This window comes from Protopterus annectens, chromosome 10.part0, assembly GCF_019279795.1.
Source record: "Protopterus annectens isolate FY-2018-M chromosome 10.part0, PAN1.0, whole genome shotgun sequence".
NCBI lineage: Eukaryota > Metazoa > Chordata > Ceratodontiformes > Protopteridae > Protopterus > Protopterus annectens.
The window spans coordinates 979,878,039-979,890,892 of NC_056744.1; the positions used below are offsets into that span (position 1 = coordinate 979,878,039).

Consider the following 12,854-nt stretch of genomic DNA (forward strand, 5'->3'; position numbering starts at 1 on the left):
AGAACTGTCTGATATTTGTTCAGTAAGTGGCACATATTGAGAGAAATTCACTGTTACTTATATTGCTAATTATATAATTAAGCATTATGCTTTCCTATTTCTGTAAATATCTCAATAAACATATCAATAAACATATACCCAGACAGAAATTATTTGCCATCATGTAAAAGCTTATGTCTGGTTAGCAGTGTTCTAACAATATTTGTCTAGGTGGTACAGTTTTAAATATACAGCAATGTCATTGTAAAAGTTTAGCAAAGAATATATTTCTGGATTTGTGTACATAACATATTAGAGTATTTATGGAAAGAATGAACACACTGACTTAACACTGTAAAGAGTACTTCTTATTGGGAACATTGCTATTTGCACAATTTTAATAGTTTTTACTGTTCACAAATCATTTAACATTTCAGAAAATGTTCTAGAATGCAAGGATGTGTGTTGGCTACCATACATGTGATACCCCAATTCACACAAGTGTTGGGTTAATAACCTGTTTTCATTTTTTTATTCCAATTTGATCACCAATATACGAACTGCATGGATGAGGGTGTGCTTTGTGTGGGTTCTGGTTACATGAATATTCTCCTTGATGTCCCTGATGGTAGATGGGGTTTGTACTGGGAGGGTGTAGTATAGGAGGGGGAAAGGGTGCAAGTCTGAGCTTCTGTATGCTTATCCCTCAACTCAAATAACATTATCAGAAGAGGGATGGGAAATTAAGGGTAGGTCTTAAAGTACCCCCCCAAGAACCCTAAAGATTTACATCAGCCCTGGTCAAAATCAATGTTAATCTGGAGGTAGAAAAGGACTTGTAGACCTGACATTGGATGTCGGGCACAGAGGATGGCTCTCAAAATGAAGTGAGGGCCATAGCGTAACCTCCCACCCACAAAAAAAAAAATGAATTGGAGAACCAAAAGCTATGAAACAGAGATGCTAACTATCATGCTGAGCACAGTAAGTTTCAATCATTTCAATGTTATGCAAACTTTATCAGTAAAACATTAGTGCTGGATGTCCCATCTGTTTAATATAATTTTGGGTTTAAAAATGAGCTTTCGTTAGAGCCTTGGAAGTAAGTCTGATAAAACACTTACATATGGCAAAGAATTAACCTTTAGCCCAAGTTTTTTTGACTGTGCTATTGTTATAACCTGGGAGAAAAATACCACGTTTTGAATAGCAGCAGAGGATGATTACTCACAAGACAGACACCATTCTTAGCTTATGCCCAGTCTAATACCCTAAGCACAGACCTTTGCTTATGGACTCCAACTTGTTTCAAATCCTTACACCACACCCTACTGCTCCCTAATAAACCAAAATGTTAATACTTTAGCAGTAAACATTTACTGGAATATTACAAATAGATGGGCAATGGCATGTCTGCATAACTGAGTTTTTGTGCATCTTTATTGTACGCATGTGAAACTTTATTTATTACCATAGAAACCAGACAATCAGTGAAAGAATGTTTTCTTCTCAGACATACCTGTTCCTGTCGAAGCTTTAAAAGTAGACCACGTTGCTTTTTTCGAATGGGAGGCATTTTATCATCTTCACCTTTGTCTCGCAAACGCCTGGAGAAAAAACAGTAATTTAAGGTAAGCCTTAACTTAATCATTTCAGATAGTTCAATACTGTAGCTCATTTTAAACATTTTTTCTTTAACTCAGTATTTCAAAGAAAGTCTAATTATACAAAATTTGATCATACACGTTTCAAAATATTGTAGTTAAAGGAAAAAAAAACAGTACATAACTCAAAGAAACCATGACAAAGAAAAAAAGGAGAAACGTGCATCATATAAAGCAGGAAAGCTAATGTATGCACCAAGGCACTGTCAAAGGATACACATCAGTGAGAGGGGCAGTAAAGGAAAATGTTAACCAAGTGATTAACTATTTTATCAATACCAATGTGTTGTGTGACTGGGAAGTGAGAAAAGTTGGAAAATGCACAGAAAAGGTATGAAAATGTATGCTTTTGAATGTGCTTCAAGAATTAAGCAGCTGTACCAAAACAAAACTACAGTACCCCAGCGACTAGAAGAAAATAAGTAATATTTAAGTACCTACCATATCAGCTGATCTTCAGAAAGGTGCTCCACAGTGTGTGACATATACATTTCCTCCTTAAGGACACTTTCTCAGTACAATTTTTTTAAGCAAGTTTGGACTGGACTGCACTCGCATGCTAACAGTACACACACACCAAAGCATCAAGCTTTTAGGTGAAGAAAGGCACACTCTCAAGGAGTTTTTAAGATGACTACATACTGACTACTAGCCTAACTTCAGCTCTTCCAGTGTGAAAAAAAAAACAAAGTCAAAGACAAGGGCCAGGAACTCACTTTCAGTAAATTCAACTACTGGCTAGAAAATACACTATTCTGAATGCCAGCCAGCAAAGAAGAAACTAAGAGAGCGTAAAAGAAAAAAAGCTAGAAAACATGAAAATACAATGACTGGAAATAATCCTGCAGCTGTTCAGCAAAAAGTAGCCCAAGTTCCAGCTCTGGTGCAAGACATGGCTTCCAGTAATCTAGAAGAAAAAAAGTCAAATGAGCTCAGAGCTGATTAAAATAAATTAAACTCTGAAGGAGTACATTAACTCAAATAACACAATGCTGGAAATAATGGAAGAATCTTTAAACAGATACTCAGATGACCTGATAAAAAGAGAGGATGAAATGAAGAAAAGGCTGGCTGAGTATGAGACTATTCAAGAAAAATGTTTCAAATGGTAGAATTAGGGGACAGAGCACATAGGGAAAAATAAGATTTTCTGCTGTTTAAGAGAAACTAGAAGGAACAAGCTGAATTAATTTTATGAAGGCACTAACAAACAGCTGAACTGCTATCCCATAGCAGGAACTGTTAATTGAAAGGGCACATTGTGTGATATGCTTCAAACCTACCCTTAAGAAAACAGCTAAGACCTGTATTATTGAAGATTAAAACATACTAGAAGAAAGAGTTGATCCTAACAAAACTGTGGCAAATAGCAAAGTATTAAAAGTTGGAAATAGCAGACTATTTGTGGGAAATGATATTCACTGTACACCACTCAGAAGAAAAACAAACTTATTCCAGCAATCAGGGAATGTCAAGAGGCAGGTGTGAGATTCAAGCTGCTATATCCAGCTGTCTTCAGAATATATTTTTTCCTAGAGGATCAGTCATTTTTAATGCAGCAGGCTAAGGAGGAAATATAAAAGTTTGTCCAGCAAAAATTGAGTCATCTAGCAGAAACTATTCTTCTGATAATAAAACACAGAGAGACTTTGCCAGTGAAATCTTTTTCACTGTTCCAAAGGAAAATTCTTGAGATACACAGAAAAGCACAAGAGTTGACTAGAAGAATCGGCAGTACCTTGGAAATGAACTGGAATCTGGAGTTGGGAGACTGACATGAAAAGGAAGACTAACAACACAGGCATTAGTGAATAAATGTGAGACTGCAAAGAATCAATCACATTTGTAAAATAGACTGTATAATAAAAAGTGGAAAGAGTGGACTTTTGTTGACTTTGTTAAACTTGTGGGGAACTGAAAGGCATTTGCCTCACTTCATGCCATTAATGTTTGGAAGGTCACCAAGGAGAGGGGAAGAGGTAGGAAAAGGGTAACTGCAAGAAAAAAATCTATTCTTATCAGTATTTCTATGAAACTTTTCACAATATAAATTGCATGTTTTACAGTAAAGCTTCTTAGTTCTTCTTGCATGTGATAAAGATACTAAAGTAAACGGATGCCTTTCCCGCCCTACTTCTCTCTCCTTTTTCGTACTAAGAAATGTAGGCATTACAAGAGAGAGAGAGGTCTTAAGAAAATCACTTATAAGTTAATATGCTGTAATCTTGGGTTGCTGAGATGGGGTGCAAAAATATAGATCATAACATATGTAAGGCTGACATGTTTTCTCTTACTTTTGCATAGGTTAATATCTGGATTAAGATCCATGGCATAATCTAAAACAGAAGCCTGCAGTTGGGGACTACACTTTTTTCTCTTACATTTTCATGGAGAAAAGTTAATAATAGGGCAATAAAAAGCCAGAACTATAGCTTCTTCAAAGCTAAAAGTTAAAGAATTCTGAAACCATGCATGTTGTTTTTCACATTTGGGAGGGGAATAAGCATAAAAAAAAGAATGGACACCAACCAGTTTAATTAGAAGCACATGCAATAGCATCTGTCTTAGCATGGATAAAAAGAAGTTATGTACTCACCATAACGTTCCATCTGAGTAGGTACTTCATTTGTCTGCAACCTGTGGGTATCGGATCCGATCTCGGATCCGAGCCAGCAGCTTTACTAGCTAAAAGATCCGAGCTCCTCGTCTTACCCATAATCCCGTGCTACATACTCCCTTTCCCCAGATCGAGTTTGCCTAAACTAGCAACCAAGACTCTCGACCAAGTACCATAACCTACTGCCTAACTGCATGAACCAATGTCATTCATAGTCAGGAAGCACGATACTGGATAGGGGGCATGGAGGGGAGGGGTTAGTTGCAGACAAATGAAGTACCTACTCAGATGGAACGTTATGGTGAGTACATAACTTCTTTATCTGAAGTAGTTACTTCATTTGTTCTGCAACCTGTGGGACAGAGTCCCCAGCTACCTAATAAAAACCCTGGGAGGTCCTCAAGGAAGGATATTCCGGAGCACCGCGGAGCCAAAGGAAGCCCTACTCCTGGATATCATATCCAACTTATAATGAGAAATTAATGCACGAGAAGAGGACCAAGTAGCTGCTGAACATATATCATCAAGAGGAACTCTGGACCAAAACGCTGCAGAAGTAGCTATGGAATGAGTTGAATGGGCATGGACTCCAGAAGGAGCAGGTTTCCCTGAGGCTAAGTAAGCACGGCTGATGCATTGCGAAATCCAGTTTGCTAAGGTAACTTTGGTAATAGCCTTTCCTAAAGAAGGTTTGGCAAAAGGCATAAACAATTGATCAGACCTACGAGTAGCCTTCGTCCTGTGCAAGTAAAAGCGCAGTTGTCTATGTATGTCCAATTTGTGTAATTTATATTCCCCTTTGTTCTGGAAATTGGGAAAAAATACTGGCAAATTAATCGACTGATTAATATTTGATTCAGAGGCCACTTTGAGCAGAAAGGAGGGGTTAGTCCTGAGAAACACTCTATCCTTATGAAAAATTAGATAAGGGGGTCTCATGCAAAGCGCTTGAAGTTCTGAGACCCTCCTGGCTGACGTAATAGTGATCAGAAAGGCTGTTTTCCAGGATAAAAATTTTAATTGAACCGAGGCGGCCGGTTCGAAGGGCGGACTCGTTAATGCCTGCAGAACCAATGTCAGGTCCCATGGTGGAACCGCAGTCTTAACTGCTGGCTTCAGCAGAAAAATTCCTTTCAAAAATGTTTTGCATATTTTAGCTGAAGCTAACGATCCCAGCCCATCTCCTATGTGAAAATGAGAGATGGCTGCCAACTGTACTTTAACTGTAGATGCACTGGCTCCTTGATGAAAAATGTGTGACAAAAATTCAAGAACAGTTGGGATAGGGATGGTAAAGGGATCCAAACCCTCGTCTGTGGCCCAGATAGAAAAACGCTTCCACTTACTACTGTAAATTTTTCTGGTAGTAGGTTTGTGCGCTGCTACCAGAATGTCTTTCACTGGTGAGGAGATACCGGGAGTCCTTGCCATCAGTGGAACTGGATCAACCAAGCCGCGAGCTTGAGGTTTTCCAGGTTTGGGGGTTGCAATCCCGCAGGATGCAAAATCAGATCCAGGATGGGCTCCAAGATCCAAGGAGGAACTACACTGTGAGACCGCAGATAAGGGAACCAGATCTGGCGAGGCCAGAATGGGGCTATGAGGATAACTTTGCTGCCCAACCTTCTGGCTTTCTGAAGGAACTTCATCATGAGAGGAAGACGGGGGTAAGCATAGAGGAGACCAGGTGGCCAAGCATGAACCAGAGCACCTCTGGGGCTCTCCCCTGGTGTGGGAATTAGAGCGAAAAACTCGCTGCACTTTGTGTTTGCTGGAGAAGCAAAAAGATCGCAACAAGGTAGACCCCACTTGAGGAAAATCTGTTTCGCTACTGACGGGTTCAGAGACCACTCGTAAGGTGTGAGGATCAAGCGATTCAGCTTGTCCGCAAGAACGTTGGACCATCCCGGAATGTGCATTGCTATCAGAAAACGGTTGGTGGATATCGCCCATTCCCAAACTCTCATGGCCTCCCGACAAAGGGGATAAGATCTGGTTCCTCCCTGTTTGTTTATGTACCAGACTACTGCCATGTTGTCTGTCTGTATTGCAATAGTCCCCAAGGGAAGAAGGTCGTGAAGAGCTTGCAACGCTAGAAGCAATGCCATCATCTCTAGGACATTGATATGCAGAGTGGTCTCCAAGGGAGCCCATGTGCCTTGGACGGTTCTGCCCATAGCATGCCCCCCCCCCACCTGAGGCGAGAAGTGTCCGTGGTCAATGTGGCTTGGGGTTGAGGCATCACGAAGGGTCTCCCTTCCCGCAGCTCCCGTGAGCGAAGGCACCAAAGGAGGGAGTCCCTGCAAACCTTGCTCAGGGGAATAGGAGTGTCTAGGGGGTGTAGCAACAGAGACCATTGGACTTGAAGGGTCCATTGAAGAATTCTTATTCGCAGACGTGCGTGCAGGGAAAGACTGATTGCTGCCGCCATAGAGCCCAGCTCTCTCAGGACTAATTTTGCTGATGGGGCTGGGGACTGAAGAAGTGCCATAACATGATGTGACAAACTGCTCAATCTGTCTGATGTTAAGAGGGTCTGAGAGAGGCGAGTATCTATTTTGGCCCCTATGAATTCCAAAACCTGTACGGGACGAAGGAAGGATTTCTGGAGGTTTACTGAAATGCCCAGACGCTGGGCAAGAGTGAGAGAATTGTCTCTGGCAGAACAAAGCTGATGCCTGTTGGGGGCGGTGAGGAGCCAGTCGTCCAGGTACGGAAAGACCTGAATGCCCTGGAGTCTCAGGTGGGCTGCAACAACTGCCATGACCTTGGTGAGCACCCTGGGGGCTGTGGTGAGGCCGAATGGAAGAACCCTGAACTGATAATGACTGGCTCCCAGCCGAAAGCGGAGAAACCTCCTGGATCGTCTGTCCATAAGAATATGGTACTACGCATCCTGGAGGTCTCTGGAGCACATCCAGTCGTTCTCCCAAAGAAGGGGGAGAATTGATTGCAGAGTGACCATCCGGAACTTTTCTTTGGGAATGGAACTGGTTCAGGGAAGAAAGGTCTAGAAATGGACTTAAGTCCCCCGTCTTTTTTGGCACTAAAAAGATCCTGGAGTAATTGCCCAATCTGAACTGGTCTGGGGGGACGTGCTGGATGGCTCTTTTTTTCTAGCAGCTTCGAAACCTCCGAAGCTGCCGCCTCCCTTTGATCGGGTGGGACATCGGGGAGGCGCTTAGTAGGAGGGGGAAGGACTTAGAAAGGGAATGGTGTAACCTCTGGATATGATTCGGAGCACCCACCGATCCATCATAATGGACTCCGAATTTTGGAGGTGCTCCGACAGATGCCTCCCGACTGCCTCCAGAGAGGGACAGCCGGGTAAGCCCTCAGGGCTGTTGTGCGGTCCTGTCCGATAACGGTTCTCTACACCCAAAATTACGGGGCCCCCCTCTGCCTCTGGGCCAGCGTCCATCTTGTCTTCCTCTGCCTCTGAAGGATGAGGGATCCGAAGCTGGACGGGACTGCTGAGACTTCCGGAACCACATCATCTTTTGTCCTTTCTGATTCCTAGAGAATTATCGTTGGGGATTAGAGAAGCAGACTCTGACGGCAGACAGCGTCTTCCCGTCCTTTTCACTTTGGACCAGCGTCTCGCGGACGGTCTTGCCAAAGAGCGAAGAACCGTCAAAGGGTGCATTCGCAAAGGACGCCTTGAAGGGTTCTGCAAAATCGCAAAGGCAGAGCCAAGCGTGACGCCGCAAGGCAACCCCTGCTCTGCTAGCTCTAGCGGCTCCCTCCATGGCATGGGAGAGTAGCCACATGGAAGTGTTAGAAATAGATTTCAGAGTGGCCATGCGAGTCGAGAAAGTCCTCTTATCCTCGGCCGTCATGGACTCCGGGGGAGCTCCAGCGTATTCCTTTATTAAGTCTTGCTGGAGTCTGATGACATGCGCCATGGTAGTTCAGCGCCCTTATAGAGAAGGTGGCTGAAGCAAACATCTGCTTTCCAATGTGGTCCAACGTCCAAGATTCCTTATCCGGAGGATGGACCGAGGAACTCTCCTGTGTGAGTTCCTTCTTCGTGGCGGCCGCCACCAACATGGCATCCACTAGTGAACCCTTAGACCAAGCCTGCCTATCCGAGGGAGGGCTAAGAATTTTATCTGGCCTTCTTGGAATTGGCTCCACTGTGTCCTGTTCCTTCCACGCCCTGGTAGTAATTAGGTCTACCAGGGGGTCAGCCGGGGGGGGGGGGCACCCAGGAGGTAGACGGGCTTGCATCAAATGCCTCCAGAAACAAAGACTCGTCTGAGGAAGGTTTTTGGGCAGACCACCCTCCTCTAATTAGAAACATTTCCATGATGTCTCCAAAGGAGACATCCTCAGGGGGTGATCTTGGGGAACCTTCCCCTTCATCCAAATCTGTGTCTTCCGTGAGGAACTCAGGGGAGTCCAGGTGCCTCCTTTTGCACTTCTGTTTGCGAGGGACTTCCTCGGTGGGGCTATCCGAGGAGGGCTCGCCCACGGGGTCCGGTTCCTCTAAGAGAACTAACTGGAGTGTTGGTGCAGGCTGTCCCAATAGCCGGATGATGGAGGACAGACCCAAATGCGTCGGGGAGACGGGTGGATCCGACACTCGGACCGGGGATCTGGAAGGTCTCGAAAGAACCCTCTCCACTACCTCGAATGCCGAAGGCGAACCGCTTTCCCCAGGCTCTGAAAGTAGCCCCCTCAACTCCGAGGCAGGGATTGGCATCGGAGCCGAAGTGGTCAGACCCGAGGGGGAAGTGTGCTCCGACCTGAACGGAGCCGAAGACGCACCTACCTCCACAGATCAGACGCTCGGCCCCGAGAGCTAGGATTCAACAAGGTCGAGGGTAACGTCGGCGAAGTAACCGGTGCTGTCGGCGCCGACAACTCCCCGGTTCCGAAATGGCCCAGATCCAACGACTCCGAGACCCCAAACCGGGTCAGAAAAGGAGTTATTGGGGTAAAGAAAGGGGCTGCTCTCCCCCCCAGAGGGGGAGTAGGCAGGAGTACCCCCATCTGCATTTGAATCTGTAAAAATCAATGCATCATCCGATCCATGTCTGCGTCGGTCAGGCTCCTTGTCAATCTAGAAGAGGTCGTCGAGGTGAGCCAGGAGGGCCGCCTCGAAGACCTCGAGGGAGACCGGTACTCCTCCTCCGGCTCCAGTGAGAAACAAGGCGAACAGATCCGAGAGGGAGAGGATCCGGAGGCCCTTGTGGAGGGACTCGTAACTTTAGATGGCGGGGCCGAGGGATGAGTCTCAGCCCGCCTCTTGTGACTCTTATGCTTCTCTTTATGCCTCTTCTCTTTAGAGGAAGAAGAGTCCCCCTGACCTTGAGAATCTGAGGGAGGTTGAGTCCCAGGCAGGGTAGGGGGTTCCAAAGGCCTGGAGGCCGCAGTCGTGGCCTGTGCTGTAGAGAGAGAGGAGGAAGAAGAATCCTGTGGTAATAATCCCGCCAGGATTAACTTGTTCTTCCTATCCCTGGTGGCCTGGGGGTTAAAAGCTGCACAAATTTGGCAGCTGGTGGACAAATGGGCCACCCCCAGACAAAGAACGCACTGAGTGTGGCCATCAGCTGGGGAAAGCTTATGGCCAAACTCAGTGCACTTAGAGAATATGGCTTTGGGCCCTTCAGCCATAATACAGAACACACACACACACACACACACACACACACTAAGGGGAGGGAAATAAAAATTAAGACAAAAAATTGCCACAAAATTTTTAAACTAATAATACTACACGACGACTAGGGCGCTAATACACACACACACAACGAAAAGTATTTAAGTCTAACTTTTTACGTGTTTTTAAACCAGACAGTTCTCACCCACGCCTAGGAGCTCTTCACTTGAAGCTTCTCAGCCATGGCAAACGAGATCTGGGGAAAGGGAGTATGTAGCAGGGGATTATGGGTAAGGGGAGGAGCTCGGATCTTTTAGCTAGTAAAGCTGCCGGCTCAGATCCGAGATCGGATCCGATACCCACAGGTTGCAGAACAAATGAAGTAACTACTTCAAATCATCAGTTTTAGTTTAAAAAAGGCCTAGGCTTGAAGCTATTTTGGACAACTGTTCTTATTAGGAGGGTTAAACTTTATTTGAAGATGTAGATAGTTTTGTGTGTTTGTATGAAGTTAACAGGTTATAGGGATGTTCTGGGTGTGTTTTTTTTTTTTTTTTGAGGGTTTTCATTAAAACAAAAAAGTCTTGCAAAATGTGACTGTATAAAGGAATAAACTGCCAAATATTACTGGGTGCATGCATCACAAAAGATGAAAACAGAGATTTAAAAAAAAAAGTGTCATATACAATAGGTGGGAATAATGACACATTATCAGTCAAAATAGGGGAAAATGATATATAAATGGCAATGTATAACTAGTCTGCAGGAACATCTCCAGGAATAGATAGTCTTCTGGTGGACATTTGCAAGCTAGGAAAGAAGAAAATGGTAGTGATCTAGAAGGTTTTGTTTAACATTATTTTAAAAAGAGGAAAATCATCAATGTCCTAGGTGGCTATAATACCCAAAGACAGTAAAGACCCATCATGATGATCCAGCTACATATTTGCCCATTTCAATTCTAAACCATGATTATGAAGTGATCATGTTTATAACAGCTAAAAGAATGACAAAGGTGTTGCCAAAATTGATAGGTATGAATCAGTGAGATTTTGGGGAGGGAAGGCAAACATTTGACATTAACAGAAAAATGATGATCCAGAGGGAAACGGAATGTGGGATAATACCATCATTGTTGCTGGGTCTTGAGGCAGAGAAAGCATTAAGAGTAAGCTGGGATTTTATGAGTAGAAAAATGGAAGCATTTCTATGCCCTGATACAATAATAAGGTTAAATAAGATATATGAGGGATTGGAGACAAGAATCAAAGTGGGAGGGTTCTTTTCTGGTAAGTTGTATCTGAAAAGAGAAACCAGGCAGGGGTGTCTTCTTTCCCGCCTTTGTTATCCGAGTTATCTTTAAAACCATTGGCAAAGAAAATAACAGACTCAAATTCAAGGATATAACTGGTATGGTATTCAAGAAAAGTTAGCCTTATTTGCAGATTATATTATTTTGTACCTAATGGAAACAAAAAAAGTGTTATGGAACATTCTGAGACAGTTCCAGATTTTTTCGGGATATGCAACTAATGAAGACAATACAAAAGCTATAGCTATAAACTATGTACCCACAAATGAATTGGTTCAGCAATATCCATTATTTATGGGGGCATGATAAAATGATGTATTTAGGAATATGGGTTAAAAAGGATTCTGTTACAGCAGCTAGGGATATGTTGGAAGAGACTAAACAGGAAGCTCTTGTTTACAAATACAGATGGCAAGACATAAGCAGTAACAATGTTTTTAGTCCCTTTAGTTTTATACATGTCAGGCATATTTTTATCAACCCAGGAAGTTGTGGATAGTAATTCAACAAAGAGTTGAAGGATTTTATCAGGGAGGGGAAGAGGGCAAGAATAGTACAGTTTTGTACCCACCATAAATGTAGATGTCCGATAGATATGCAACTGTAGTCCTGACATATGGGTTGTCCTGCCTCAGGCAGCCCTTCGGTCGGCCAGATTCCAAAGTCTGGGTCCGGCGTCGGCCGATGTCGCCTCCTCCCCGACGTCAGAGCGGCTGGAGTATAAAGGCATCAGCCAACGCCATCTTCTTCAGTGTTTCTTGCCCCAGATGCCAGGTGCCCTCCAATGAAGGCTAAATTTGGTGAATGGATAAACAGATAAATCCAGACATGCACAACAGTAATAAACAGATACACCATAACATATATCCCCAGCTAACAGGTAAGGGGAGAAAGGACCCAAAATGGGAAAAACAGAGGGGTAGGAGGGAGGGAAAACCTGACTGCAGTTGCATATCTATCGGACATCTACATTTATGGTAGGTACAAAACTGTACTATGTCCTTCAAGAATGCAACTGCAGTCCTGACATATGGGTTGAATACCATAGCCAAGCTGGGGGTGGTAGGACTAAGCTAGAGATGGTGTAGCTAGAAGGCCCTGCAGGACTGCCGAAGCAAAGCCTGCTCGGGATCTGGAGTATAATGGCAGGTTGTAGTGTTTGGTAAATGTATGCACGGAGCTCCATGTAGCAGCCTCTAGAATATCCTTTGTAGCCACTCCTCTTAGAAAAGCTGTGGATGTGGCCATAGCTCTGGTGGAGTGTGGTCTAATATTGGCTGGCACACTTTTTCCATGAAAAGAATAACAGAATCTGATGCAGTGTCCAATCCATTTTGAGATAGTTTGTTTGGTGACTGCTTTCCCTTGCACTCCAGCAGCATAGGCTACAAACAGTTGGTCAGACTTCCTGGTGGACTTTGTTCTGTCCAAGTAGTAGCGTAGTTGTCTGTGAATGTCTGAAGTATGCAGCACCCTTTCCCCTTTATTTTGAGGATTAGGAAAGAAAGTAGGCAGGTGAATTGCTTGGTTTAGAGACACTCTGGATATCACCTTAGGCATGAATGAAGGATTGGTCCTAAGGGAAACTCTGTCCTGATGAAAGATAATAAAGGGAGGAACTGCCATGAGGGCCTGTATCTCCGAGACTCTTCTTGCTGAAGTGACTGCCAACAGGAA

General features: G+C 43.9%; 1 protein-coding gene across 1 annotated transcript in view; it reads right to left on the reverse strand.

The window, feature by feature from the left end:
- The window catches only part of CEP350 (centrosomal protein 350), a 3,609,946-nt gene that overhangs the window by 1,015,374 nt on the left and 2,581,718 nt on the right, over positions 1-12,854 (reverse strand). The window contains exon 22 of the mRNA XM_044085746.1: positions 1,499-1,586. Within this exon, the coding sequence (XP_043941681.1) occupies positions 1,499-1,586 (88 nt within the window). The remainder of the gene's footprint in view (positions 1-1,498; positions 1,587-12,854) is intronic.